Source organism: Bemisia tabaci, chromosome 10 (genome assembly GCF_918797505.1).
Source record: "Bemisia tabaci chromosome 10, PGI_BMITA_v3".
Taxonomy (NCBI): domain Eukaryota; kingdom Metazoa; phylum Arthropoda; class Insecta; order Hemiptera; family Aleyrodidae; genus Bemisia; species Bemisia tabaci.
In genome coordinates this window covers 17,019,078-17,043,869 of record NC_092802.1, presented here as the reverse complement: position 1 = coordinate 17,043,869, position 24,792 = coordinate 17,019,078, and the positions used below count along the sequence as shown (strand labels likewise).

At 42.1% G+C, this 24,792-nt stretch overlaps 1 protein-coding gene across 4 annotated transcripts; it reads right to left on the bottom strand.

Annotated features, from left to right (window-relative positions):
* Nucleotides 1-833: 833 nt before the first annotated feature.
* Nucleotides 834-24,696, bottom strand: LOC109037746 (uncharacterized). 4 transcript variants are annotated; one of them, XM_072304891.1, is made up of 4 exons: nt 24,324-24,696; nt 23,471-23,864; nt 7,294-7,447; nt 834-3,031 (listed from the first exon to the last, which is right to left on the bottom strand). In XM_072304891.1, exons 2-4 carry the CDS (start codon nt 23,658-23,660, stop codon nt 2,524-2,526), a joined length of 852 nt encoding a protein of 283 aa, XP_072160992.1. In that variant the 5' UTR covers nt 23,661-23,864; nt 24,324-24,696; the 3' UTR covers nt 834-2,523. The 4 variants fall into 4 exon arrangements, with proteins under 4 accessions (XP_072160992.1, XP_072160991.1, XP_018908106.2 ...); XM_072304890.1 differs by lacking the exon at nt 24,324-24,696 and having other exon boundaries at nt 23,471-23,925; XM_019052561.2 differs by lacking the exons at nt 834-3,031; nt 24,324-24,696 and adding an exon at nt 8,256-10,448 and having other exon boundaries at nt 7,310-7,447; nt 23,471-23,610.
* Nucleotides 24,697-24,792: the final 96 nt, after the last annotated feature.

Genomic DNA, 24,792 nt, shown 5'->3' with positions numbered 1-24,792 from the left:
CACGAAGAGAAAACCGTGGCCCTATTTAGAGTGAAAGTTTTAGGAAAAATGTTAAAAAATAATGGTGAGAACCCGTTATTCACAGAAATGGATTATTCTTTTCCATGCCTATAATATTGCAATATTCTGTGGAACTGTGGAACTTTTTTTCTCATGAAACACTCACTACTTTTTTTTTTTTTTTTTTTTTTTTTTTTTTTTGAGAACGAAATTTTATCATTTTTCTAGGTTTTCGATTTCGTTTGCGTAAGCTGAATTTTTTAACACAGCAGTCTATCCAAAATGATATACTCGACTAATCAGTTATCAGCGCCTGTTAGGATGATATGGCTCAGGACTTGAAGCGATTAGAAGATGAGCTTTTTGGACCATCAAAGGATCCTTCAATCCTATCCTCAGACAGGAGTAACGACCAAATATTAGGTATGATCGTTCACAATTTAAGTAGTTCAAAAACTATTTACTTTGCCCAGAGTACACAGAAAAAAATAACCTGCTAGCTGAATTGCCCCGGCAGTGAACGTTACATCCTGTAAATGCAGAGTACACCGAAAAAAAAAGCCTCCTAGCTGAGCTGTCCCGGCAGTGGACGTTACATCCTGTAAATGCAAACTTCACTGTGACACATCACCAGACACATTTTTAACATCTGAGAGACCGTAAATTAATTTTTTCGATGTATCATACCAGAAAAGTGGATTTAATGCCCTCCACATAATGAAATTATGAAAAAACCTCCATCAATTTAGGTAATGCAATTTTTGCGAATCGGAAAACTATTTTTCAATCTATTTTAAGACTTGAATAAGATCAATGATAATAAGCAACATATATTGAGAAACAAGTAATGTAATTTTGACTACAATTGGCCTTAACTTCTATTATCACAAACATTTAACATTAACTTGAAAATAGAGGACTGTATTTGTACTTGATTTCTAAATAATAATTTTTCAAATTCTTTTAAATTTTGACATACATGGTATTATTGAGAAAAGAAAGCTGAAAGGTAAAAATCTTTTAAACACTCTGCTTTTCAAAACCAGAGAAATGTACCATACGACATGAGTATCAAAAATTAAATGAAAACATTTAAAAACTACAGGTGCGAGATATTTGTTGTCAAAAGCTTATGATATCTCAAATCCGTAAGTTCTGGTGTCATGATAGTTTAAGAAAAATAGAAAAAGAGGGCCGAGAAAGAGAATTCATTTAGAATCCACCGCACTTTAAAACAGAAAAGAATGTGAAAATGAAAAGAGTTAGGTAAAATGAAGTTTTACTCAAGAAGTGTTTAAATACTGAGATCAATGAATCGTAGAATATCTGTCTCATTTTGTTGTTTCACGATGCTTTGTTCTGAAGTGCGTCAATATACTCAACGCAGAGTTTATAAAAAAGTAAGCTTTAACTACAGACTAAGAAAAAAGTAAAAGTTAATGACAGGTAACGAATATACCATAGTTGATAATATTAGATGTAACAGTCAACCGGAAAGTATTCCCAAGTAAACTTTTCAAGGCAAATAAGCCTTCTAGGCGTTTGCCTACGGCAATTTCGAGGAAAAAATTCGGGGGGGGGGGGGGGGTATAAAGAAATTTTAGTCGCTACGGGCGCTTGGCTAGAGAAATTGGAATAAGTACTTACTTACTATCTAAACTTAAAAGGTAATTGGTACAAATGATAAATAAATAAGAGGAGTCAAAAGTTTCTTCGGTGGAGGAAAACGAAAATAAAAATCTAAGAGAAAAGGTATCGAATTTTAGAGAAGAGACGGGATAACAGCAGGTTAGAATATCTGGAAGAATCCTCTTTTAGTTTTTGGATGTCAAGTTCTAGTTACCTATGAAGATTTTATTTCTCCTTTTTCAATTTTTAAAGAATATTTGTATGAGATTATAAAGAAAACATTACTGCGAGTTCCGAGTAGGTATTCATTTGTATCAGTTTTCATTTCCATCTGAGTAGGGAGGAAAATTATATCGCTTTAGATGCTGAAACGTGGTTTTTGGCACAGACCTAACAGACTCTACTATTAAGCTAATTAAGCAGGAATTTTCAGGGGGGAGAAAAACATGGTGGGAGAGCAAGACCGTTGAAGAAGTCGTGTAAATCCATTTCAACGTGTAACAGTTACGCTGATCATAGAATCGTGTTTTAATTTCTGAAATTGATTAAGTCACTTAGATTAATAGCAAAAAATCGTCCGGACGTTAGGTTGGTATGAACAGAGGTACAGTCTTCCGAAACTCACTTGACAACCTCACCCACAGCGATGGTAGTAATCATGGTACATGGTTCTGGATGATGATTTATGGTACCGGTAGCACGAGTGCCATGCTTTATTAGAAGCTAATGTACCAATGGTCCCATGAGCCACCATCCAGCACCATGATTAGAACGCGGTGGGTGAGCTAATGGCATGTTTCTCGGACCACGGTATCGCAAATTGTCACTACTGAATGATTTTTCGTCAAGCACTTTAGAATTCAAGGATCCAAACACGATTCTAGGACCAGCGCCTCAAAATTTCGGAGTACACTCATAAGAACCAAACGAATTCTCATCCCTTACATCCTTATACAAAACATCATCGATACAATTCAAAACAGAGACCCTGAATCGGTTCTTCTGACGCGGCGTCATTTTCTTCAGGTCTGGAGACAAGCTTTTGAAGAAGCAAAGGTCCGCGTCCTCGAGATCTCCTTCGCGGGTGGGCGAGCAGCGCCACCTGTTGGATATTTCTGGCAGTTGCGTGGAGTGCGCTTCCGAGGGGTTGTCGCTGCCGGTCACGTGACTGATTGAGTTCCCGCGGGGTCTTTTAGGCTGAGGCTCGGTGGAATCCTCGAGGCGAGAGTCGTGTTTAGCAGGGTCCTGTTCGCTGAGGACCACTTCGCACTCGAAGATGCTGGGTTTGCCGAAGGTGCTGTCCTCTGCGGACGTGCCCTCTTCGTCCGTTTGGTTGTCGGTGCAGTCCAATTCGTCACCCTCCAAAGGTTCCTCTTTGATCTGAAGGGGCTCCGTGGTCGAACTGCAAACAGACGTAGGACATGGTTTTTAGTGAAAGGGAAAGCAAGCAAAAAAATGAAAAGGGACCGTTCATATACCACATAATGCTAGGGGGGGGGGGGGGGGTGAATCTGAGCATGCATTTCGAGGGTGGGGGTGGAAAGGAATGGGAGTTCCGAGTTGCAGTACGTTACGTAATATTTTTTTGGAGGATGCAAGTTCAGGGTCGGACTGGCTCGCATCTGAGGGCGTAGACCCTTGGCTGGTGAAAGGAGCGTATTGTGATATTTCCTGGTAGGGCATTCCCTACGTGCAGAGGGGTTCAGAAAATTTTGGCAAATCAGCACAAGTTTACGCTATTTTCAGGTTCAGAGTATATTGATTGCAAGGAGTAAAAATTGCAAAATTGAACGTGAAGCACAGCATTGAGAGCTCACGCTTCGCGTCATCGCGCCTTCAATTTTTCAGATGCAGCACGGACGTCCATCAAGTGCGAATAGTTGTATCTCTGCGCCGTCGTAAACAAGCATCCTTTCCCTCCCTCTTCTTCCATATTGTGTTTGTTTCCGTTTGTCTTATTCGTAATGGTGCTTCAAGCACTACGTGAGTAATACAGCCGAAGGTAGGAGAGATGTCTTCAGGCCTTTTTTAAACTTTTCTCCCGAATCAGAGCGACGCTTCATTGACAGCATAAAGCAGGTTCTTTTAACGGTCAGTTTGTCGTTCTCCGGGAGAGAGTATGTAACTACATTTCAATGTTGCAAAATTTCACTTTGGAATAAGCGTTTGGTAATTAAGAAACTATTTGGGCGCTTCTGACTGAGAATTACACAGATTTTTTTGTCCGGTTATATGCCAACAAGCCAGGATCGGACTGGCCATAATGCCAATCTGCCATTGGCAGATACGCCGCCTTTGCGCGCCGAAAACGCGCCCCTCTTACAGATAGCAAAATAAGAAGAAGAAAAAAAATTACGACCGAGAATATATGAGAACAATTTCTTTAATGAACGGAAGAAGAGAGAGTTAGGAGTAAAGAAAGGTGCTTTAAGGTGCTAAGGTGCTAAAGGTGCATGAGACGGATGTCCACATTCCATGTGAAAAATGTAAGACGCGATGCCGTGAGTCGTGAACTCGCAATGCTCTGCTCTAGTTTGAAGCAAAATTACAAATAAGAAAAACGCAAACAAACACAATATGGTAATAAAGCGAGGTAAAGGATGCGCATTAACGACGGCGCAGAGATACAACTATTCGTACTTCATGGACGTCCGTGCTGCATTTGAAAAATTGAAGGCGCGATGACGCGAACCGTGAGCTCTCAATGCTCTGCTTCATGCTGTCAATAAAGCGTCGCTCTGATTCGGGAGAAAAGTTAAAAAAAGGCCTGAAGACATCTCTCCTACCTTCGGCTGTATTACTCACGTAGTGTTTGAAGCACCATTACGAATAAGACAAACGGAAACAAACACAATATGGAAAAAGAGGGAGGGAAAGGATGCGTGTTTACGACGGCGCAGAGATACAACTATTCGTACTTGATGGACGTCCGTGCTGCATCTGAAAAATTGAAGGCGCGATGACGCGAAGCGTGAGCTCTCAATGCTGTGCTTCACGTTCAATTTTGCAATTTTTACTCCGTGCGATCAATAAACTTTGAACCTGAAATAGCGTAAACTTGTGCTGATTTGCCAAAAATTTTCTGAACCCCTCTCCACGTAGGGAATGCCCTACCAGGAAATATCACATTACGCCCCTTTAATCAGCCAAGGGTCTACGCCCTCAGATGCGAGCCAGTCCGACCCTGCAACAAGCACAATTTTTCACCGAGATTGCATGACCAATATATTGCTGGAATCGTTTGGAATGTGGTTGAGATTTTAGGCTGAGTATTTGAGAAACATACGTAATAACAGACACTAAAACATACCAAATCTGCACATTCAACTTTGAAGCCCCTCAGGTCTGTCGTTACTAACTGACATGGTCTTTGACTAATACGCGTCATTACAAATACTACACCGCAGAATTTGGAAGGTTTGTTTGCTGATGATTAGTAGTTCGTGATAAGAGAGGGTAGTCAACCTCTGTTGTGAATGCTTAGGCAGTATTGGTGAGTAGCTCATCGGCATCAGTCAACGCACAGCCGGCTCCAGACAAGTTGATAAAAATATTTACTTAATAACGAAATCCACACTTTGAGCTGACTCCGCTTCACTGTCCTCAAGAATCAAATACGTTGTAACCTCAATACTCGTGGTGCATACTCAAAAAGGAGCTGTCGATAAAGTCTCTTTGAGGTATCTAGAAAGACATTCAATTAGTGCTTTACACACGAAATATTATGATAATCGGGCTCGGACTGGCCATAAGGCCAATCTGCCATTGGCAAATACGCCCCCTTTGCGCGCCGAAAACGCGCCCCTCTTACAACAGATAGCAAAATAAGAAGAAGAAAAAATTAAAACCAAGAATATAAGCGGAAAATTTATTGAATGAACGGAAGAAGAGAGTTAGGAGTAAAGAAAGGTGCTTTTACGCATGATAGTGGTGAACAGTGGTCCAAGAACTACTTTCTGAAGCGTAAACAATTTTCTGTGAAATTTTCACCTTCTTCTTGACATACAGACGCTTTATCATCCTCCTCCTTCATTCGCTATGTTTAACTCCCTCAGAAGCGATGGTCGGTTCGATTTTTAGACATACGCATCCTTTATAGACCTCTTACGAGACCTTTAAACATATTTCCTCCTTTTCAAATGACTATTGATTTGGACATACCATAGCATAGCTCGAGCAAACTTAACCTTAATTTATCTCGAAATTCAAAAATAAGAGACGTCTAAAATGTAAACGCGTTACAACTATTCGCGCAAGATGGAAGTCCACATTGCATATGAAAAATGTAAGACGCGATGCCGTGAGTCGTGAACTCGCAATGCTCTGCTCTAGTTTGAAGCAACATTACAAATAAGACAAACGCAAACAAACACAATATGGTAATAAAGCGAGGGAAAGGATGCGCGTTATCGACGGCGCAGAGATACAACTATTCGTACATGATGGACGTCCGTGCTGCATCTGAAAAATTGAGGCGCCATGTGCGGAACCGTGAGCTCTCAACGCTCTGCTTCATGCTGTCAATAAAGCGTCGCTCTGATTCGGGAGAAAAGTTTAAAAAAGGCCTGAAGACATCTCTCCTACCTTCGGCTGTATTACTCACGTAGTGCTTGAAGCACCATTACGAATAAGACAAACGGAAACAAACACAATATGGAAAAAGAGGGAGGGAAAGGATGCGTGTTTAAGACGGCGCAGAGATACAACTATTCGTACTTGATGGACGTCCGTGCTGCATCTGAAAAATTGAAGGCGCTATGACGCGAAGCGTGAGCTCTCAATGCTGTGCTTCACGTTCAATTTTGCAATTTTTACTCCTTGCGATCAATATACTTTGAACCTGAAAATAGCGTAAACTTGTGCTGATTTGCCAAAATTTTCTGAACCCCTCTCCACGTAGGGAATGCCCTACCAGGAAATATCACATTACGCCCCTTTAACCAGCCAAGGGTCTACGCCCTCAGATGCGAGCCAGTCCAACCCTGATGACAATCATTGAATACCTCTATACACAATGTAATGACTGCTAACTATTATGCGGCTCTACTTACCTACTGCTGATCTTAGGCCGCTCATATTGCTTATCGAGATATTGAAGGAGAACTGATCGGAACGAGAGAATGACAAATTTAAGGATAGTATTTTTCTGCTACACTCTAAAGGCTATGGATAAAGCAGTAGAGCGTGGCTAAAATGCTGTGAGCAACTACTACTACTCCCGAGCCGCACACATTGCCTATGGAGATATTGAAGGCGAACTGATCGGAACGATTGAGAAATAATGTGAGTGTAGTGTAGTATTAACCTACTAATGCTACGCATAATGCAGGACTCATTGATTATGTTAGCCATTATAGGTATCAATAGCCGAAGTGAGAAACCACGTATCTCCGTTTGCGACGTTGCAGACTTCCCATCAAACTTTATTTTTTCTCCTGGTACTTAATTAACGTAATTTCTTGAAAACTTCCTTAAGTTTTCCTTCGCATTTGTAGAATAATCCGAATGAAGTTCGAACTACTAAGTAAGCTTGTCTCTCTACGAAAAAAAAACAGGAACAGAAATTTTGAAACATCGCAATGGAGATACTTGCGGTTTCACACTTTGACCATCGATATCTACAGCGAGGCGCGAGGGTTTCATAGTGGCAACGAAAATACTTACGAAAGTGTTTTGTTGAGTTTAAGGTAAGGTGTGAGAAAATACATGTGCTCCGAGAGGTAATAGGGCTTTTTGCGTTTTCCATCTCTTTTCGTCCATCTTATATCGCGGGTGAAACAACCCCTTAAGTTTTTCCACTTCTCTTTGCAGGCGAAAACTGGAACAAAAAATGAGAGGAAGTCAATTAAAGAATTGCCTAATGCTCTATAAAACCAGGTTCGTGAAAAAATGTTTCACGAAAACGATATTTAAAAGCTTTGGTATGTTAGGTATTAGAGTTACTTAAGTTTCTTCATTCTAAAAGTTTGCGTAGGATACCTTTAGCTAAATTTAGACTGAGGTTAAATGGACATAAATACACGTGTGTGAATATGAGAGCTCTGTTCTTTAAAATTTCAGGAGACAAAATTACTTTTCTCCATTGAAATGTACAATCTGAAAGTCACTAGTGCGATGAACCTAAAAAAAGGTAACGCGCCTAGCCATTTCTAGAACCACTTTTAACGATCAAAGTTAGGCAAAAAAAGGTCATCGCTTATTCTGACGGATATTCGATGCCTGACAACATATTTTCAAAAGATCATCTGAGCATCTTCGATGATCTCGGATTAGCTACATCCATAGGTACCGATGGCGAATCTAAAACACTCAGTATCTTGACGACAGTTTTAAGTCCGTTTTTAATTATATTTCTCCTATTGTTTGAAAAAACTGAACTTAGGTGATATTTTGGCATAAAGTTTTTCGAGTTTTAACGTTTAAAGTTTTGACCGTTTTTAAAGTTAAAAGTTTAATAAGGTAGATGAAGCATAATTATGCCACATTTTCATTATTTAAAACGCCTCTTTCCTTAGGTGGAGTTAAATGTGACACGAAAATACTCGGTAATCGAGATACAGATTGTTTTCTAATTTCACAATCAATATTCGATACTCCCATAAAATATTCAAGAGACATTAGCTAACCTTTCAAAATTGAGACTTCCACACTCTGTGATCACGACAACTGTCGCACCAAGTCTGCACAACCAAAATTTGCTCATCATTGTACCTTTTCAAGCGACTGACAGGATTGTGACAAACTCGGCAGTTTTCGAACAAAGGTAGCAGACAGCTCCAGGCTACCACGAAGGTTTCAGTGTCGGAGCTGTTGGAGACCTCCAAATCCTCACAACCAGCCAATGGATCCTGAGTCGGGAATTCTTCCTTGATGACCTCTAACGGAGGATCCTCGCCATTAGAAGACGCATGCTCGCTTGCAGTAGACACAGCAGGTTGGAAAGACGTCCGTAGAGGATCAGCGCTTCCTGGTTCTTCATTTTTGAGTTCAGGCATCTCACTGGCAGATTCTGGGGTATCGTCTGGCACTGGATTGCCAGAATCTGAGGCATCCTCAGGTATGGAGTACGAAGAATTCAATTCATCCTCAGGTACTGGATGACCAGAGTCTGAGACATCATCAGGCATGGAATCATCGCATTTTAAGTCAACTTGAGGAAAGTTATCTGGGTTGGATTTGATCGCAACCTGAACGACGGCTGAATCACTGAAAGTCACAGGTCGAAACGGTGTCGTACTTGAGGGGTTGAAGTCTGATTTGTTTGAGCATTTCTTGGTCGAGTCTTCTTTTTCTAAGGATATTCCTGGCTCCAACCAATTGACTTCAGGATTACAATTTGCTAGGATGATCACAGACTCCTCGTTCTTGTTTGGGATGGTTCCAGTTGGGTCTTGCAAGTTAGGTAGATCATCAAAGCACTCTAGCTCACAAACGACAAGATCTGAGGTTACCATGGATTCAGGGTCTGGAGGAGGCTGATCTCCGGAGACCACGCATTCCGAAATTGAAGGGTTCGGTGTCAACACCGGAAGATTCCGACAAATCAAAGTTTGCTTCCGGTCGCTACGGGATGGATTTTGCAACTCTGGGAGATCCCGACAAACCAAAGCTTGCTTCCGTTTGCCGCGGGTTGAAGATTGCAACTCTGGGAGATTCCGACAAACCAAAGCTTGCTTCCGGTTGCCACGGGTTGGAGATTGCAATTCCGGGATATTTCGACGAGGCTCACTAACTTCTGTGCCAGGATTTGAATTTTCCGTTGAAGCAGAACTTGTGCCTGTTCCCTGCTTCGGGTCTACTTTCGGAGCGATACGAACAAAAGGCTTGATCCGTCTGCCAGAATTTGAGCTTCTAACATTGGAACAAGCCTGCTGTGGTGGAAGGCAGAGTCCAGAAATGACGGGACTGAAAGAGTCAAAACTCGCCGTGCCCAAAGAAGCCGCTTGTACTTGTCCCGCTGTTGGGGGCACTTCGGAGATGTCGCTCAAGTTTTGACCTCCCACAGTTTTCAGCAAGACGACTGGTTGTCGTTGCGTGACGGATTGCGTGTTTATCGTATGAATTTGTTGTACTTGCTTTTCTTTTGCACCCCTTGGTCCATTGCCTCTTTTCCTCGGTCCTTCTGGTCGATGCGAGGGGGATCTCTTGGTTCTTCTACGGCTTTTGGCCGGCTGTGAAGAATTCGTGTGCAGTTTTGGGGGATCTTTAGGTGAAACATCCTGGTTTACTCTTTGATGCGCCGCTGGGCGAGGTAGTATGGGTCTGAATGAAGTTAGATAAGAGCCCACATAGCCTAGGACAGGGTAGGATACCGAGGTGCCATTCTGTATAACGTTCGCTTCCAAGAGTCTTCCAGGATCACTTTGCCCCAACTGTGCGCTTTCTTCTCCGGAGTTGCTCATGAATGATCTTTCTAAGCAGAGATTCTTGCCGGTTGAATCTTTGCCAGTGATAGGGACTTTCTTGGGATAGCGTTCTATGTCATCGACACCAGGAGGCGGTGCCGTTGGGAGGACGCCTGGAAGGTGGCGAGCTCCTTGAAGATGCCTGCTCTTCAGGAGTTTAATCTTCAGTAGCTGCGAGGGGTCGTAGTCAGACGCGTTGAAATGACGAGAGCAGATACAGGAGTGCCTCGAGGGTACGTAGTCTTTTCCGCGTCCACAATAACGCACCCACGCGTCGTAACGCTCCGGAGATCGCTCTCGCAAGGGAAAAGAGTGGAAGAAAACGCGTTCCCTGTTAGCCTTTCGGTTACTTCTGTTACGCTCCGGGCAGCCAGCTACGCAGCAAGATGGCATGAACGTGGTCGGTTAGCAGATCTGGGAAGCAGAGAGACAAAACGTCAGATGGAGTGCCTTTGTCAAGAGTATCTTTTCATGCTGCCTTCCCCGTTTTAAAAGCAAATAGAGACCATCTACTGATGCCCCCGAAATTTATAGAAATGTTTTTCTTTGGGGCTTAAACTTTTCTTCAGGAGCAGCAACTTTCTTCTCAGCTCTGTCGCCAAAAGCTTAAAATAACCTTCATCCCATGACAAAAGCATAAAATAACATATTCTTTCTACTGAACGTTAGGGGTCGTCCGTAATGATGCCGTCTGGCAATTTTCATAGTTTTATTCTTCCTCCTCCCCCCCCCCCCCAACCTACAAGGGCTGATGACCTCCTCCAAATCTTCTGTAGGGCGGACTCCGCCAAAAAGAGGATTGGAACCCTCCTCGATGATAAAGGGGGAATAGAAAGGGATCGGTGAAACTCTGAAAGGTTTTTCATACTAGAGAATCGTATATTTCGTGTTTTAATAATATAAGATAAATAAATGATCAAAAGATATACCAGAACACGCATACATATAATGAAGAATTAACAGTACATTTTCCCGGATGCATTTCCGCTAAAAGCCATCTTCCACAAGAAAAATACACATAAGACATAAGGGAGAGCACTATATAAAGATAAGTATGTATCGCAATGCATGTTAAAATTGTGATACACATTTATCTTTATATAGTGCTCATCCTTGTGTCTTATGTAAATTTTTCTTGCGGAGGATGGATTTTAGCCGAAATGCATCCGCGAAAATATACTGTTTATTCTTCATAGTATGCGTGTTCTGGTATATCCTGTAATTAATTGCATATCATACTAGCCGGGGAGTGCCAGTGCCCCTGGACCCCCGATTCCTCGCTTCGCGATGAATTTGCGACTCGCTCCGCGAGCCGCCCGCGCCCCTCATAGCCATTAACTTTTGAAAAAATAATAATGAAGGGAGGATAAAATCTTCGCCACTTTGGTCCCAGCCGCCATCTTGGATTTTTAAAGTTTGAAAATGTGACCTAAAATTCGACTTTCTCGTCGAAAAATACCCACGGATACCGCGTTTCACGAAAATCGACCAAACAGGAGCCGACTTCGCATTTTAAGCCACGGCCGGCATCTTGGATTTTAAAATTTTGAAAATCTGACCAAAAATTCGAGTTTCACGTCGAAAAGTCCCACCGGATACCGAGTTTCATAATAATCGATCTGACAGGAGCCGAATTAGCATTTTAGGCCACGGCCGCCATCTTGGATTTTGAAATTTTGAAAATGTGACCAAAAATTCGAGTTTTCCGTCCAAAAATACCCCCGAATACCGAGTTTCACGAAAATCCGTCGAGCTGGAGCCGACTTAGCATTTAAGGCCACGGCCACCATCTTGGATTTTGAAATTTTAAAAATCTGACCTAAAATTCGAGTTTCTCGTTGAAAAGTACCCCCGCAGACTAAGTTTCATAAAAATCGATCGAACAGGGGCCGAATTAGCATTTTAGGTCACGCCCGCCATCTTGGATTTTGAAATTTTGAAAATGTGACCAAAAATTCGAGTTTCCCGTCCAAAAATACCCCCGAATACCGAGTTTCACGAAAATCCGTCGAGCTGGAGCCGACTTAGCATTTAAGGCCACGGCCGCCATCTTGAATTTTGAAATTTTAAAAATCTGACCTAAAATTCGAGTTTCTCGTTGAAAAATACCCCCGCAGACTGAGTTTCATAAAAATCGATCGAACAGGAGCCGAATTAGCATTTTAGGTCACGCCCGCCATCTTGGATTTTGAAATTTTGAAAATCTGACCGAAAATTCGAGTTTCCCATCGAAAAGTAGAGTCTGCCAGCAAATTCACCAAAATCCGTCATAAAATACCCCTTAGAACCTGAAATTTCGACTATAATGCTGTGACGTCACGCGACAGGATTGCACGTGTTCGGCGCCGCGCCGGCGCGGTGCGCGTGAACGACCTCGTATCTCCAATGCATTACTATACGAAGAAACAACTTTTTGTTCTTGCGGGCGTCCTAGGCAACGTATTATAATTGGAATAATTTTGATCAACTCCTCACGACAATTGCTAGACATGCACCAAGTTTAAAGGAAATCGCTTCGGCCAATTTTTCTCTAGGAGGGCAGAGTGAGCCGATACGGCAGTTTTATAGAGTAACTAGTCGTGATTAGCTCGCTTTGCGAGCTGACACGTCTAGCCGGGGAGTGCCCCTGGACCCCAGTTTTACGCTTCGCGACGAACTTGCGACTCGCTCCGCGAGTCGCCACCGCCCCGCACAGTTTTTAACATTAATGAGGAGACAACATCTATGTCTTAATCTTCTTTTTCACCAATTTTTGCAGAAATTGATGTTCTAGGAGTCCGGACCGCGTCTTCGTGCAGGGCCGCCATCTTGGATTTGGAAATGTTGAAAATCTGACCAAAAATGCGAGTTTTCCGTCGAAATACACCTCCTAATACCGAATTTCATAAAAATCGATCGATATCAGGAAGCGATATAGCATTTTAGGCCACGGCCGCCATCTTGGATTTTGAAATTTTGAAAATCTAACCAAAAATTCGAGTTTCTCGTCGAAAAATACCCCTGGATACCGAGTTTCACGAAAATCGATATAACAGGAGCCGACGTAGCATTTTAGGCCACGGCCGCTATCTTGGATTTGGAAATTTTGAAAATCTGACCAAAAATTCGAGTTTCTCGTCAAAAAATACCCCTGGTTACCGAGTTTCACGAAAATCGATATAACAGGAGCCGACTTAGCATTTTAGGCCACGGCCGCCATCTTTTGGATTTGGAAATTTTGAAAATCTGACCAAAAATTCGTGTTTCTCGTCGAAAAATACCCCTGGATACCGAGTTTCACGAAAATCGATATAACAGGAGCCAACTTAGCATTTTAGGCCACGGCCGCCATCTTGGATTTTGAAATTTTGAAAATCTGACCAAAAATTCGAGTTTCCCGTCGAAAAGTACCCCTGGATACCGAGTTTCACGAAAATCGATATAACAGGAGCCGACTTAGCATTTTAGGCCACGGCCGCCATCTTTTGGATTTGGAAATTTTGAAAATCTGACCAAAAATTCGAGTTTCCCGTCGAAAAATACCCCTGGATACCGAGTTTCACGAAAATCGATATAACAGGAGCCGACTTAGCATTTTAGGCCACGGCCGCCATCTTGGATTTTGAAATTTTGAAAATCTGACCAAAAATTCGAGTTTCCCGTCGAAACATACCCCCGGATACCGAGTTTCACGAAAATCGATCAAACAGGAGCCGACTTAGCATTTTAGGCCACGGCAGCCATCTTGGATTTTGAAATTTTGAAAATCTGACCAAAAATTCGAGTTTCCCGTCGAAAAGTACCCCCGGATTCCGAGTTTCACGAAAATCCGTTGAAAAATACCTCCTAAAACCTTATATTTCGTCTGTAAGGCAGTGACGTCACGCAACAGGATTGAACCTGTTCGGCGCGATGCGCGTAAACAACCGCGTATCTTCAATGTAATACTATATGGAGAAATAACTTTTCGCTCTTGCGGGCATCCGAGGCAGCGGATTTGAATGGGAATAATTTTAATCAACTCCTCATTACAATAGCTAAGCGTGTACCAATTTTAAAGGAAATCGCTTCGGCCAATTTTTATCTAGGGGGGGCAGAGTGAGTGGGAACAGCAGCTTTATATAGAGTAATTTTTAAAAAGTTGCCAAATGAGGCCCTCAAATTTTCTGAAGAAAGACCCTTGAGCGATCCCATTGACCAAACCTTACGGGGCGATTGCATCCTAGCCCCCCGGGACATTCACCACGATGTGAGGGCTCGGTGTCTCTCATTCGCTATAATATAAAATGAAAACAGTGACGCGCAACGCATAACGCCTGACGCAGGAAGTTTTTCGAGGGGCGGGACTGCGAAGCAACCAGGGGCTGTACCCCTAGTTTCTAAGAAAAGGCGTGTCGCCTTAGTTATCCTAGCTTCAGTTTTACCTGTAGAAAACACAACACACTTGTATGACCGCGATAAACTTAAAAATCGTCGCGTTGCATAAGGAGGACTTGGGTAGAAGGTGCAAAAATGAGGACAGCGGCCATTGTCAGGCAACCGCCACGCGGTACTGAGAATCGAGCAAACGTTCCGCGCAGCGGATTGGCGGAGGGCGAGGAGGGCGAAGCGACGAGCCGACGAGTCGCGCCGAGCGTCGAAGTGACGTCACACACTGTTGCCACATCGGGGCTGTGCTAAAACGTAGTCGAGTGTTGCGCATACGATACAGCCGCCGCGCTTTGTACTGGAATGCGGCGCCGCTGAAGTCAATCCTTGGACGATGGATTCTTAGCCTTCTGTTCGTCGAGAGAGGAAACCATGCAGCATACTTCAACACGGTGGTTCGTGGAAGAATCGCGAGCTACGAGTAGTTTTCGGGATTTATCAATTTCAATCGATAATTAGTATACGACTAATTTTGGCAAATTATGTTGACCGAGGTCATGATAGTTTAAAAGGATGAAACTTCCGGCTTTTATGAGCTTTTTATGTCAATATATTCTGAGAGAGGCTCGGAGTTACCTGTACGGCATCGCCAGTCGCCGCACACTGGTCTCATTGTCAGAGGTACTGGACTAATCAGCCTCAAAAAGTGACTTCATTGCCGCTCCAGTATATGTGCATAGCGACTCTACTCTATGATGTTGCCGAGTTGCGAAGTTGAGAATTGAGATGCAGAGATTTACGCTGGTTGAGCATGAAAAAAACTCGAAAGTAATGCTCCCTACCGATGTCCTATACATGTGTTACCACGAACAGAGGTATAGGCAGTGGCGTTTATATTTCGCGTTAAATTTTAAACAAAATGCTGCAAAAACGTGCGCTTTTGTGGTGAATTTTCACGTTTGATTTAATTCAGGGTCGGACTGGCTCGCATCTGAGGGCGTAGGCCCTTGGCTGGTTCAAGGGACGTAATGTGACATTTCCGGTAGGGCATCCCCTACGTGGAGAGGGGTTCAGAAAATTTTGGCAAAGCAGCACAAGTTTACGCTATTTTCAGGTTCAAAGTGTATTAATCGTACAGAGTAAAAATTGCAAAATTGAACGCATCGAAGTAACCGACAGACTTCTGCATTTAAAGAAAAAATAAGTATTTAAAGCCACTAGACGCATCCAAGCACCATTATTTCCAAAAGGACCGAGCCAGTGCTGTGGTTTCCTTGAGCTGAGGACGTGGGTCTGCAAGTCCATTCTAATAAAGAATCAGACAAGAACCTGAAAGAAGAAAAAAGAACGAGTATCAACACAGCCGAAGGTAGGAGAGATGTGTTCGGGCCTCTTTTTTGACTTTTCTTCCGAATCTGAGCGACACCTCATTGACAGCATAGGTAAAGATTGAGAGCTAACGCTTCGCGTCATCGCGCCTCCAATTTTTCAGATGCAGCACGGACGTCCATCAAGTACGAATAGTTGTATCTCTGCGCCGTCGTAGACGCGCATTCTTTCCCTCGCTTTATTTCCAGATTGTGTTTGTTTGCGTCTATCTTATTCGTAATGGTGCTTCAAGCACTACGTGAGTAATACAGCCGAAGGTAGGAGAGATGTGTTCGGGCCTCTTTTTTGACTTTTCTTCCGAATCTGAGCGACACCTAATTGACAGCGTATAGCAGAGCAATGAGAACTCACGCTTCGCGTCATCGCGCCTTCAATTTTTCAGATGCAGCACGGATGTCCATCAAGTACGAATAGTTGTATCGCTGCGCCGTCGTAGACGCGCATCCTTTTCCTCGCTTTATTTCCATTTTCCATATTGTGTTCGTTTGCGTTTGTCTTATTAGTAGTGGAGCTTCAAACTAGTAGCGTAGAGCAGAGTATTGCGAGTTCACGACTCACGCCATCGCTTCTTACATTTTTCATATGCAATGTGGACATCCATCTAGCGCGAATCGTCATATCGCGTTTACACTCTAGATGCCTCTTATTTTTGGATTTCGAGATAAATGAAAGTTATTTTTGCCCTAGATATGCTATGGTATGTCCAAATCAATGGTCATTTTGAAAAGGAAGAAATGTGTTTAAAGGTCTCTCAAGAGGACTACAAAGGGTGCGTATGTCTAAAAATCGAACAGACCTTCGCTTCTAAGGGAGTTACCCAGAGCGAATGAAGGAGGGGGATGATAAAGCGCCTGTGTGTCGACAAAAAGGTGAAAATTTCACAGAAAAGTATTTATGCTTCAGAAAGTAGTTCTTGGACCTCTTTCCACCTTTGTCATGCGTTATAGCACCTTTTTTTACTCCTACCTCTCTCTTCTTCCGTTTATTTAAGAAATTTTCCGCATATATTCTCGGCCGTAATTTTTTTTCTCTTCTTATTTTGCTTCCTATCAGAGGGGCGTGTTTTCGGCGCACCAAGGGGGCGTATCTACCAATGGCAGATTGGCCTTATGGCCATTCCGAGCCTGATTTAATTTCAAAATTTTTATAAAAGTCTCCACATCAGTGCGGCCGTTCGCAGGATTATTTCGTACGCATATCTCTTTAGAATAAAAAACCTTTCTTCATCTTTTTTATAAATTTTCAGGTGGAAATTTAATATTTAGTGTCCCTGCTTTTTGATAAATTTTTGCTGATTTTTGCGTTTAAAGCGCTCGCTTGACTCTTCTCTGTCCAACCCAAGCTCTTGCTTAATGTAACTCTCGCAACTCTCTGTCTCTTCTGAATCTCTTTTGAATAAAATTACGTTGTAAAAAAAAGCAGGAGCTTTCACTCTAGTTTAATCGAGCGGGGTCGGGTATAAAAAAAAATTGCTGGTGGGTGGGAGGAGGAAAATGCCTTAAACTTGTCAAAGATTCTTAAAATTTTCAAAAATTGCCCAACTTAAATGGTGGGAAAGTCTCTCACACCTCCCCCCCCCTCCTCAGCGCCGGTATCCCTTCAAATGACGCAAAGATAGAGCAAGCGCGAGAAGGTAACGCATCTTCCCTCTCAAACTCAAAATTGCAGCAATGCGCCCCTCATGAAGTGGACTACGTTTAGTAATTTTAAGAACTACAATTTCTGGCTCCGTACAAACACTTACGTACATAGGGAAACGAATGGTACATACGTTGTTTCTAAACTGAGCCTGAAATTTTGGATCTGGACGCGAAATACAATCTGATTTGGGTAAAGTATGCCCCTTGAAGAAGTCTGCATTGATGCCCCCTCAGATAATATAGGCAAAGATGCACAATTACATTTTCAGCTACATTGTTGCTTATGACTGGTGAGCCTCGGAATCAACGCAACAATCAACAAGGATGCTAAATTCAACGATGAGCTCCAAATTCAACAGTATGGACGTTGGAAGGCCTTTTAATTCGTCGTCCGACTTGACAGCCGTGATGCGATGTAGCTTTGGTAAAAGTCACATTATCTCCCCGGAGTGACCCCTTATCAACTGTGTGGCGAACGAGTCCAAGGCATCATCTTACGTACTGCTCGTCTCAAGCTACGGTCAGCATAAATGACCGTCGGCGTTGACAAGTCTCGTCGTAAAAATCGAGTTTAACGACGAATCAACAGGAATCTCCTTCGATTAGTCATCTAGCGAATTTTTTCATTCATCGTCTCCCAGCACGGTAGGAGAGATAAACCTTCCGCGGTGCGTTTTCATCACTTTCACTGATCAACCCTTGAGTCCTTCGAGCCAACAGCGCTTCATTTTCTCTCTTAAGTTTGTTTTAGAACTTTCAGAGACTCATTTTTTCTAAGCTGCTGGAAAGATTCGCCGAATATCTTTTCAAAGGAACGTTAAAAATAACGACGGTGAAACTACCAGACCACGTATCGAGACACGTTCGAGACGATGCAGACTTTCCGGACTTTATTTTTTATTGAAAAACCACTCAACGTCAATTCTTGAAAATTTCCGTGATTTTTCTTCTCTATGTGAGGAATTTTCTGTGAAAACTACAAATAATAATATTCATTTGCAGCCCTGCAAAAAAAAAGGAAAAATGCAGCAGAGATGTACGATGGTCTGGTAGTATTACTGTCGATAGGCGATTTCGTACGCAAGAAAGAAAAAGAAGCAGGCCCGGGCTATATGGGAGCCGACATAGCATGTTAGGACAGGTCCGCCATCTTACATTTTGGCATTTTAGAAATTTGACTTGATAAATGCGAGCTTCTCGTCGAAAAATACCATCAGCTGCCGAATTGCACAATAATTGATTGAACACAATAGAATTATTTTCAGGCCGCGTCGGGTGTTACATTTTTGGATTTTGAAAATTTGCCTTAAAATGCATGGTATCCAAAATCTGAGGTTAGATTCGGACTCCTCGTTAAAAATCGATGCCATTTCATGTGTAATACGGACGCGTAGCAAAAAGAGAAGGGGCTAAACGTAGGCATACTAATTCAAACAGACAGGACAAATCGGGGGAGCTCTGTAAGCGCCAGGCGCCTAGCACCCTTTTAGCTATGCCGCCGCGCGGCTGGCGGCGTAGATAAAAGGGTTGGATTCATCGAGTGCCGATGAATTCTCCAGTGGGTCAACGGGAATGATTCCAATCAGTCTGCCCACGTTGAGCGACTTTTCTTCATGTTATACTAAAGTATGACACATGTCATCCTATCAATTTTCAACGAGGAATCCGAATTTGAGCTCAGATTTAGGATATCATGCGTTTTAAGTCAAATCTCCAAAATAAAACATCCCGGATGGCGGACGTGATCTAAACTGCTATTTTGGCAGCTCCGAAATAATTTAACCTTGCAATCGAGGCATGTGTTCTTTTTCAGTTCATTTCCAAAATAATCATCCACATCGATTACTAAAGTGAGAAATCACGTATGTCCATAGCGGTGTTTCAGAATTTCCGCTCTAATTTTACTTTTTCAAGGAGAGACAAAGGAGTGCGGAAAAGTGCAACAGAGTTACATCTTGACTACTTGTCCAAAGATTGAATAAAGTATAACAGGAGATATGCGACGTTGTAAACGGAGATATGATATGTGGTTTTGCACTTTGGCAATCGATATACTCTCCCTATAAAGATATCTTCTGAAGAATACAGAGTTCGAGAGTGGAAATTCAAAACCTGGTAAGTACAATCAGGTGATACTTTATTTGAGCACGTGCATGTTGAACGTTTCACTATCAATGGCTTGGCGTGAATTGCGATGTATCGATTGTTCTGCCATTTAAACATATGGTAAAGAATCGATTATCAAGGTGTATGCTGCGAACACCCTATTTATCGATCTTTATTTCCATAGGTTTAAATGGCATAACAATCGATTTGTCGCAAAGCGCGCCGCGCCACTGTTCACTATATCAGGTTCATAGTTCTTCCTTTACATGGGCTTTTCTTTGGAAAATTATACATACATTTCCGATTTATTTACATGACTTAAATTTTCATTCTCAAAATCAGTCTCTTGGAAGGAAAACAAGCAGGAAGCTCCAACGCATTGGCGTCGGAGAGCGGCTCTGGGGGCAGTAGTTGTAGTCAAGAATGAGGGCCTAGACACATTTTGTCATTGATGTACAATCCGACAACTGTCGATTCATGTTTTGTAACTTAGCAGATTTACGTAGCCGGTGTATAAATGTGTATTGGGCTTTGATATGGCGAATACATGGCATTATCACTTGTTGTATACTTTTAATTTTGAAAGCTCTTTGGAGGTCCGCTTCCTAAAAAATCTCTGGTTGATAAGTCGTTTAGCGAGGCTGCAAAAAATTTGCATTTTTATATCTGAAAGTGTAGGTATTGGTTTTTTGTATAATTGTTTTTTTGGATTGCTGGAAAAGTAACGCATACTTCTATAATTTAGGACTGAGTCAGGGAAATATAAGGTTCGTTAAATAGTAAATATTCCTAGTACCGTGTGACACTATTGTTAACGAAAAGTTTTTGCAACTTGTCAAAGAGGTTGTTGAATGATCTTCGAATAACTTTTGATGAGCTAGAGGTAATGGTTCTATCTGCAGCTCGTGGACTTCTGTACGATATTGTCCAGAATCATCTAAATTTTCAAAAAGTGTCCGCTTGTTCGATACCCAATTTGCTCATTCATGCATACAAGGAGAAGCGCATGAAAGCTTTAGCAGACATTTTGGAGATGAATCAAGAATTAGATGAAGAATTTATGACTTAAATCACGGCACCTTAATCACGGGATGACCTTAATTACGGCAACTATTTATTGTCCATGAGATGCAGATGGTTCCATTTCCCTAGCTCATCAAAAGGTATTCGAAGATCAATTTCATCAGCCACCCGTACGAACCACGTTTCTAGTGACCCGTACTTGCTTCGCACGTATGAAACATACAATCAGAGAAAACAGAATTCATCTTACAATAATCAATAATCAGTAGGACATGAATCGTTGCGATGTATAATACGACATTATAATGCGGCATTACTATTGTAATTCATTTTAATGTTTAGGGGCATTATAAATCATTATTGCCACGTCGGAATGAAATGTTGTAGACTGAATTGAAAAGCATGTTGGCAAAATTTATTATAAAAATAGTATAACATGTAGGTACATAACATAAAGGTAATACAAATTAAATGATTAGAGCGTGTATATTTCATTACATTATAGGTATATTACAATCATTTTTGTCATTGTTGGAAATTTTGATAGTTTGAATTTTGATAGTTGATAGTTGATAGTTTGAGAGTTGAAAATTTGGTTATTTTATTTAGTTAAGGTGATTCGATAGACGCCATATTTTGTGTCAGAATGGCATGCGACATATCCCATCAATTGGTTCCATTTTTTCATTTACTCATCATTTTTCTCCAATTTTAAGTTTCGCAATTCTGTTTTCAGGAGACTAAAGCACTCACTTATCAATTTGTATATTTATATTGAGTTAAGGGTAGAGACGTATTCCTCACCGGAATTGAGGAATGGAGGTGTTACAGTAAGTCCGGCATTAGGTTCCATTTCGACATCAGCGACGATCAACGCTACGATACTGGAAGCCAGTCTTCCGATATTAAATCCCTAGCGGGGAAGAAAAAAATTGCCTAGATTTCGCTAAAAATCCCTAAATCCCCAGATTTGCTCAAATATACTTAAAAAATCCCTAGATTTTGCAAAAAGCGCCATTTTTTTATGAAGAATCATGATGTCATTCGATGTAGCGATTTGCAATATTTAAATCTGATTGGCTCGTTTGAATTTTGGCGCTCTCTGAAAGCAGTGCTAATCCAGACCAATAAAATGAAAGAATATTAGTTGATTTCTTATTATTAACAGGTTGAATGCAGTTGAATGTCAAGTACATCGAAGGACGCAATCGTTTTAATTTCCGGCTTATTTGCGGGGAAAATAGTGTTGCCAAAAAGGCCTACAAAATATAGATGAAAAAATGTTTTCGATTGTCGAAGCTAGAATTGAGGTTAAAAAGTTGATTTTTGGTAACTTTACCTCATCAAAAAAAAATCCCTAGATTTCCTGAAAAATCCCTAAATCCCTGGAAATTCCGGAAAATCCCTAAATCTAGGAATAAACTCTTAGACATCGGATGGCTGTTGGAAGCATTAGAGTCAACATTTGAAACGCTGCTGCAGAATTTGCCGGGAGTATAATCGAGTGTTGAAAGTCAGTAGAATTGAACAATGTAATAATTGCTTTCCGAAATAAGCGTTATAATAAAAAAACAACGAATCTGAACTGTTAATACTGGAACACACCTTCTGTAAATGTACCTTGCGAGAGATAAGTAAAAAAATAGATGTACTGGAGGAGAAGTGCTTCTCCACAGAGTTTGAAGAAGGAAAAAAAATGCCCAAATTTACTTACTTCAGCATTTTCGGCAAAATCACTGCAATTTCCGAACCTTTTTCTGGCCAGGGGCCAAAATTAAATGATTATGAAGGGCCACTTAGATGTTGTAGATAAAAATAGGACTGTTGAAAAAGTCGCCGTTTTCAATAAATATGTACCCGGAATGGAAGACATCTAGGGGAAAATTGTTACGATTTTCCGATGCAAATATTTTCCTACAATCTATTTTCCTGCGTTTTGGGATTATACGTACTAAGCAGGCTAAGGGCCCGTTCGCCAAAACTAATCGGAACTGTATGAATGAATTGCTCCTTTTAAAAATCAAAACAATATCGAATTGCGATATATTACACAGTTAAGATAGGGCTATGTCCTGTCGTAAGCGGCGACATAAAGTCGATATCATTTCAATAATCGCCCCAATGGCCACGATAGTTGTTAGACGTTTACGGTTTCCCTGGTAACCTTTGTTTGCTATCAGCTGATATCGAGTAAATGACTAGGAAGCTCCAACCCAGTGGTTAAAGCTTCCTTAACCGCGAAAACTTTAAAATTCAAATTTTCAAATTTTGAACGTAAAGTACATTTTTTCCATCACGAGATAAAAGCACAAACAAGTTTTGAATTGTTGACTGTATCACCATGATTCCAAAAATACAATACACAACATAGCATTGACTAACAATAAAACAGTATGCAATAAAATAAAGTCATGACAAGGAACATAGCCGAAAATGGCGCCGATTCCCATCAACCAACGCGCGGTCTCTACAATGTAACATGCTGCATTGATACTCCCCAGCTGGGACCGTCCGGAATAGCAGCTCTAGTGCAAGCACCAGAGCCGCTAAAATCACCTATTTTAAGGGCAGGGAACAATTCATTGCACAATCCTGTGCAACACCTGATTGCGCATACCTGACTTCGAATTTCCTCATGCCGCGATCACACGATGAATGTGGGAGCTGAATGTGGCTTGAATGTGGAAGTCATCGGCCCGATGCCTGAATTTTGCGCGTGACGCGCAAAATTCAGCAACGATTCTCAGCAACCATCGAACTAATGGTGGATTTGTCTGCACTATTCGAGTAGATTTGATAAACATCTGTATGAAAATAACTCGAATTTGCGAAATTTCAGCCGTTGGGCGATGACTGCTGACTTCCACATTCAGCTGCCAAATTCAGCGTGTGATTGAGGCATAAAATCAACTGCTGATCGCTGAGTCTCACCTGATTCGCCGACCTCTCTGGCGACGCAATCCCAGGCGGTTTCCAGCTCCTCCTTAACCTCGTAGCCCATATTGCTGGCCGAATAAAGGACCGGGTACTTCTTGATGATGTTGACGAATTGGATGTTGAACGACGGCGAGTCCGAGGAGCGCATTATGGAGCTGTGGCAGCAGAGCGGGGTCTGAGGCATTGGTCTCAACCTCAACCTGTCCTTCAACCTTTTTACCAGATGGAGGACCTCTGCAAGCACCCGCGAATTGGGGGAAAAGTAGAGTGATGCGGGTGATATACCAAAGAGCGCCCTCTAGCGGATGAAGTCTCGAGGCAACGAATAACTATACTGAAGAGGTACTGAGTGATTGTTCAGCGGCGCAGCGTTAAGATGTCGTTTTACCTTGATTGAAATCTCAGTGAACAGAATCGAGGGAAAAAGATGAGTTTATAACTCATTGGCAACACTGAAACAAGGGGGGGGGGTAGAGAAAGCTTTTCCCGTCTTACTTCCGTAAAGAGAAATCGCGGGACTTAGCTAAACTAGAGTCCCTTTAAACTGAGAGTCAAGACAATGTGAATCCATTTCTGATTGGTTCCCGTATTTTAGGCCTTCACTGTGTCACAAACGGGAATAAAGATTACATTTTCACCGATTGCAAAGATTATAATCTGGAATTGACCAGGTAATTATGGGTTCGGCAAGGAACAAACGGAATGAGAGAAGGAACGGAGAAAGGAATTCGAGAATGGGCCGATCAAGGATTACATAAAACGTTCAATTTCTGTAATCTTTATTCCCGTTTGTGACTCCATGAGGGGGTGTTGTCTTGACTCTCAGTATAAGGGACTCTAGTTTTACCTTGATTGAAATCCCAGTGAACAGAATCGAGGGACAAAGATGAGTTTGTAACTCATTGGCAACACTGAAAAAAGGGGGATACAGAAAGCTTTTTCCGTCTTACTTCCGTAAAGAGAAATCGCGGGGAACTAAATCTGAAAGAGGAGATTTCCATTCGATACACATTCTGTAAACGTTACAATCGGTTTCGAGCCTGAGATAAACTAACTTAAATCACACCGCGGGAACTGTGAGGAGGCACGCCACGTGGAGTCGGAGGCAGAAAATCACGCGGGAAGCGTGCGTGGATCCGAACTGACGGCGACAACCGATGACGGGGAGGCAGTCGCTTGATTGGGGAGCGAGGCATTTGTCCGTTCGTGAGGGCGAGGATGCCGGGGAGGCGGAAGGGCGGGAGACACGGGCCGAGCCGCGTGACGCACCCGCGGCGTGTTTTTGTCGCCGCGGAAAAGCGCCTCGCGATCCGCGC

Coding starts and splice junctions, on each gene's coding strand:
- LOC109037746 (XM_019052561.2), bottom strand. CDS start 10,427: ATGCCATCTTGCTGCGTAGCTGGCTGCCCGGAGCGTAACAGAAGTAAC.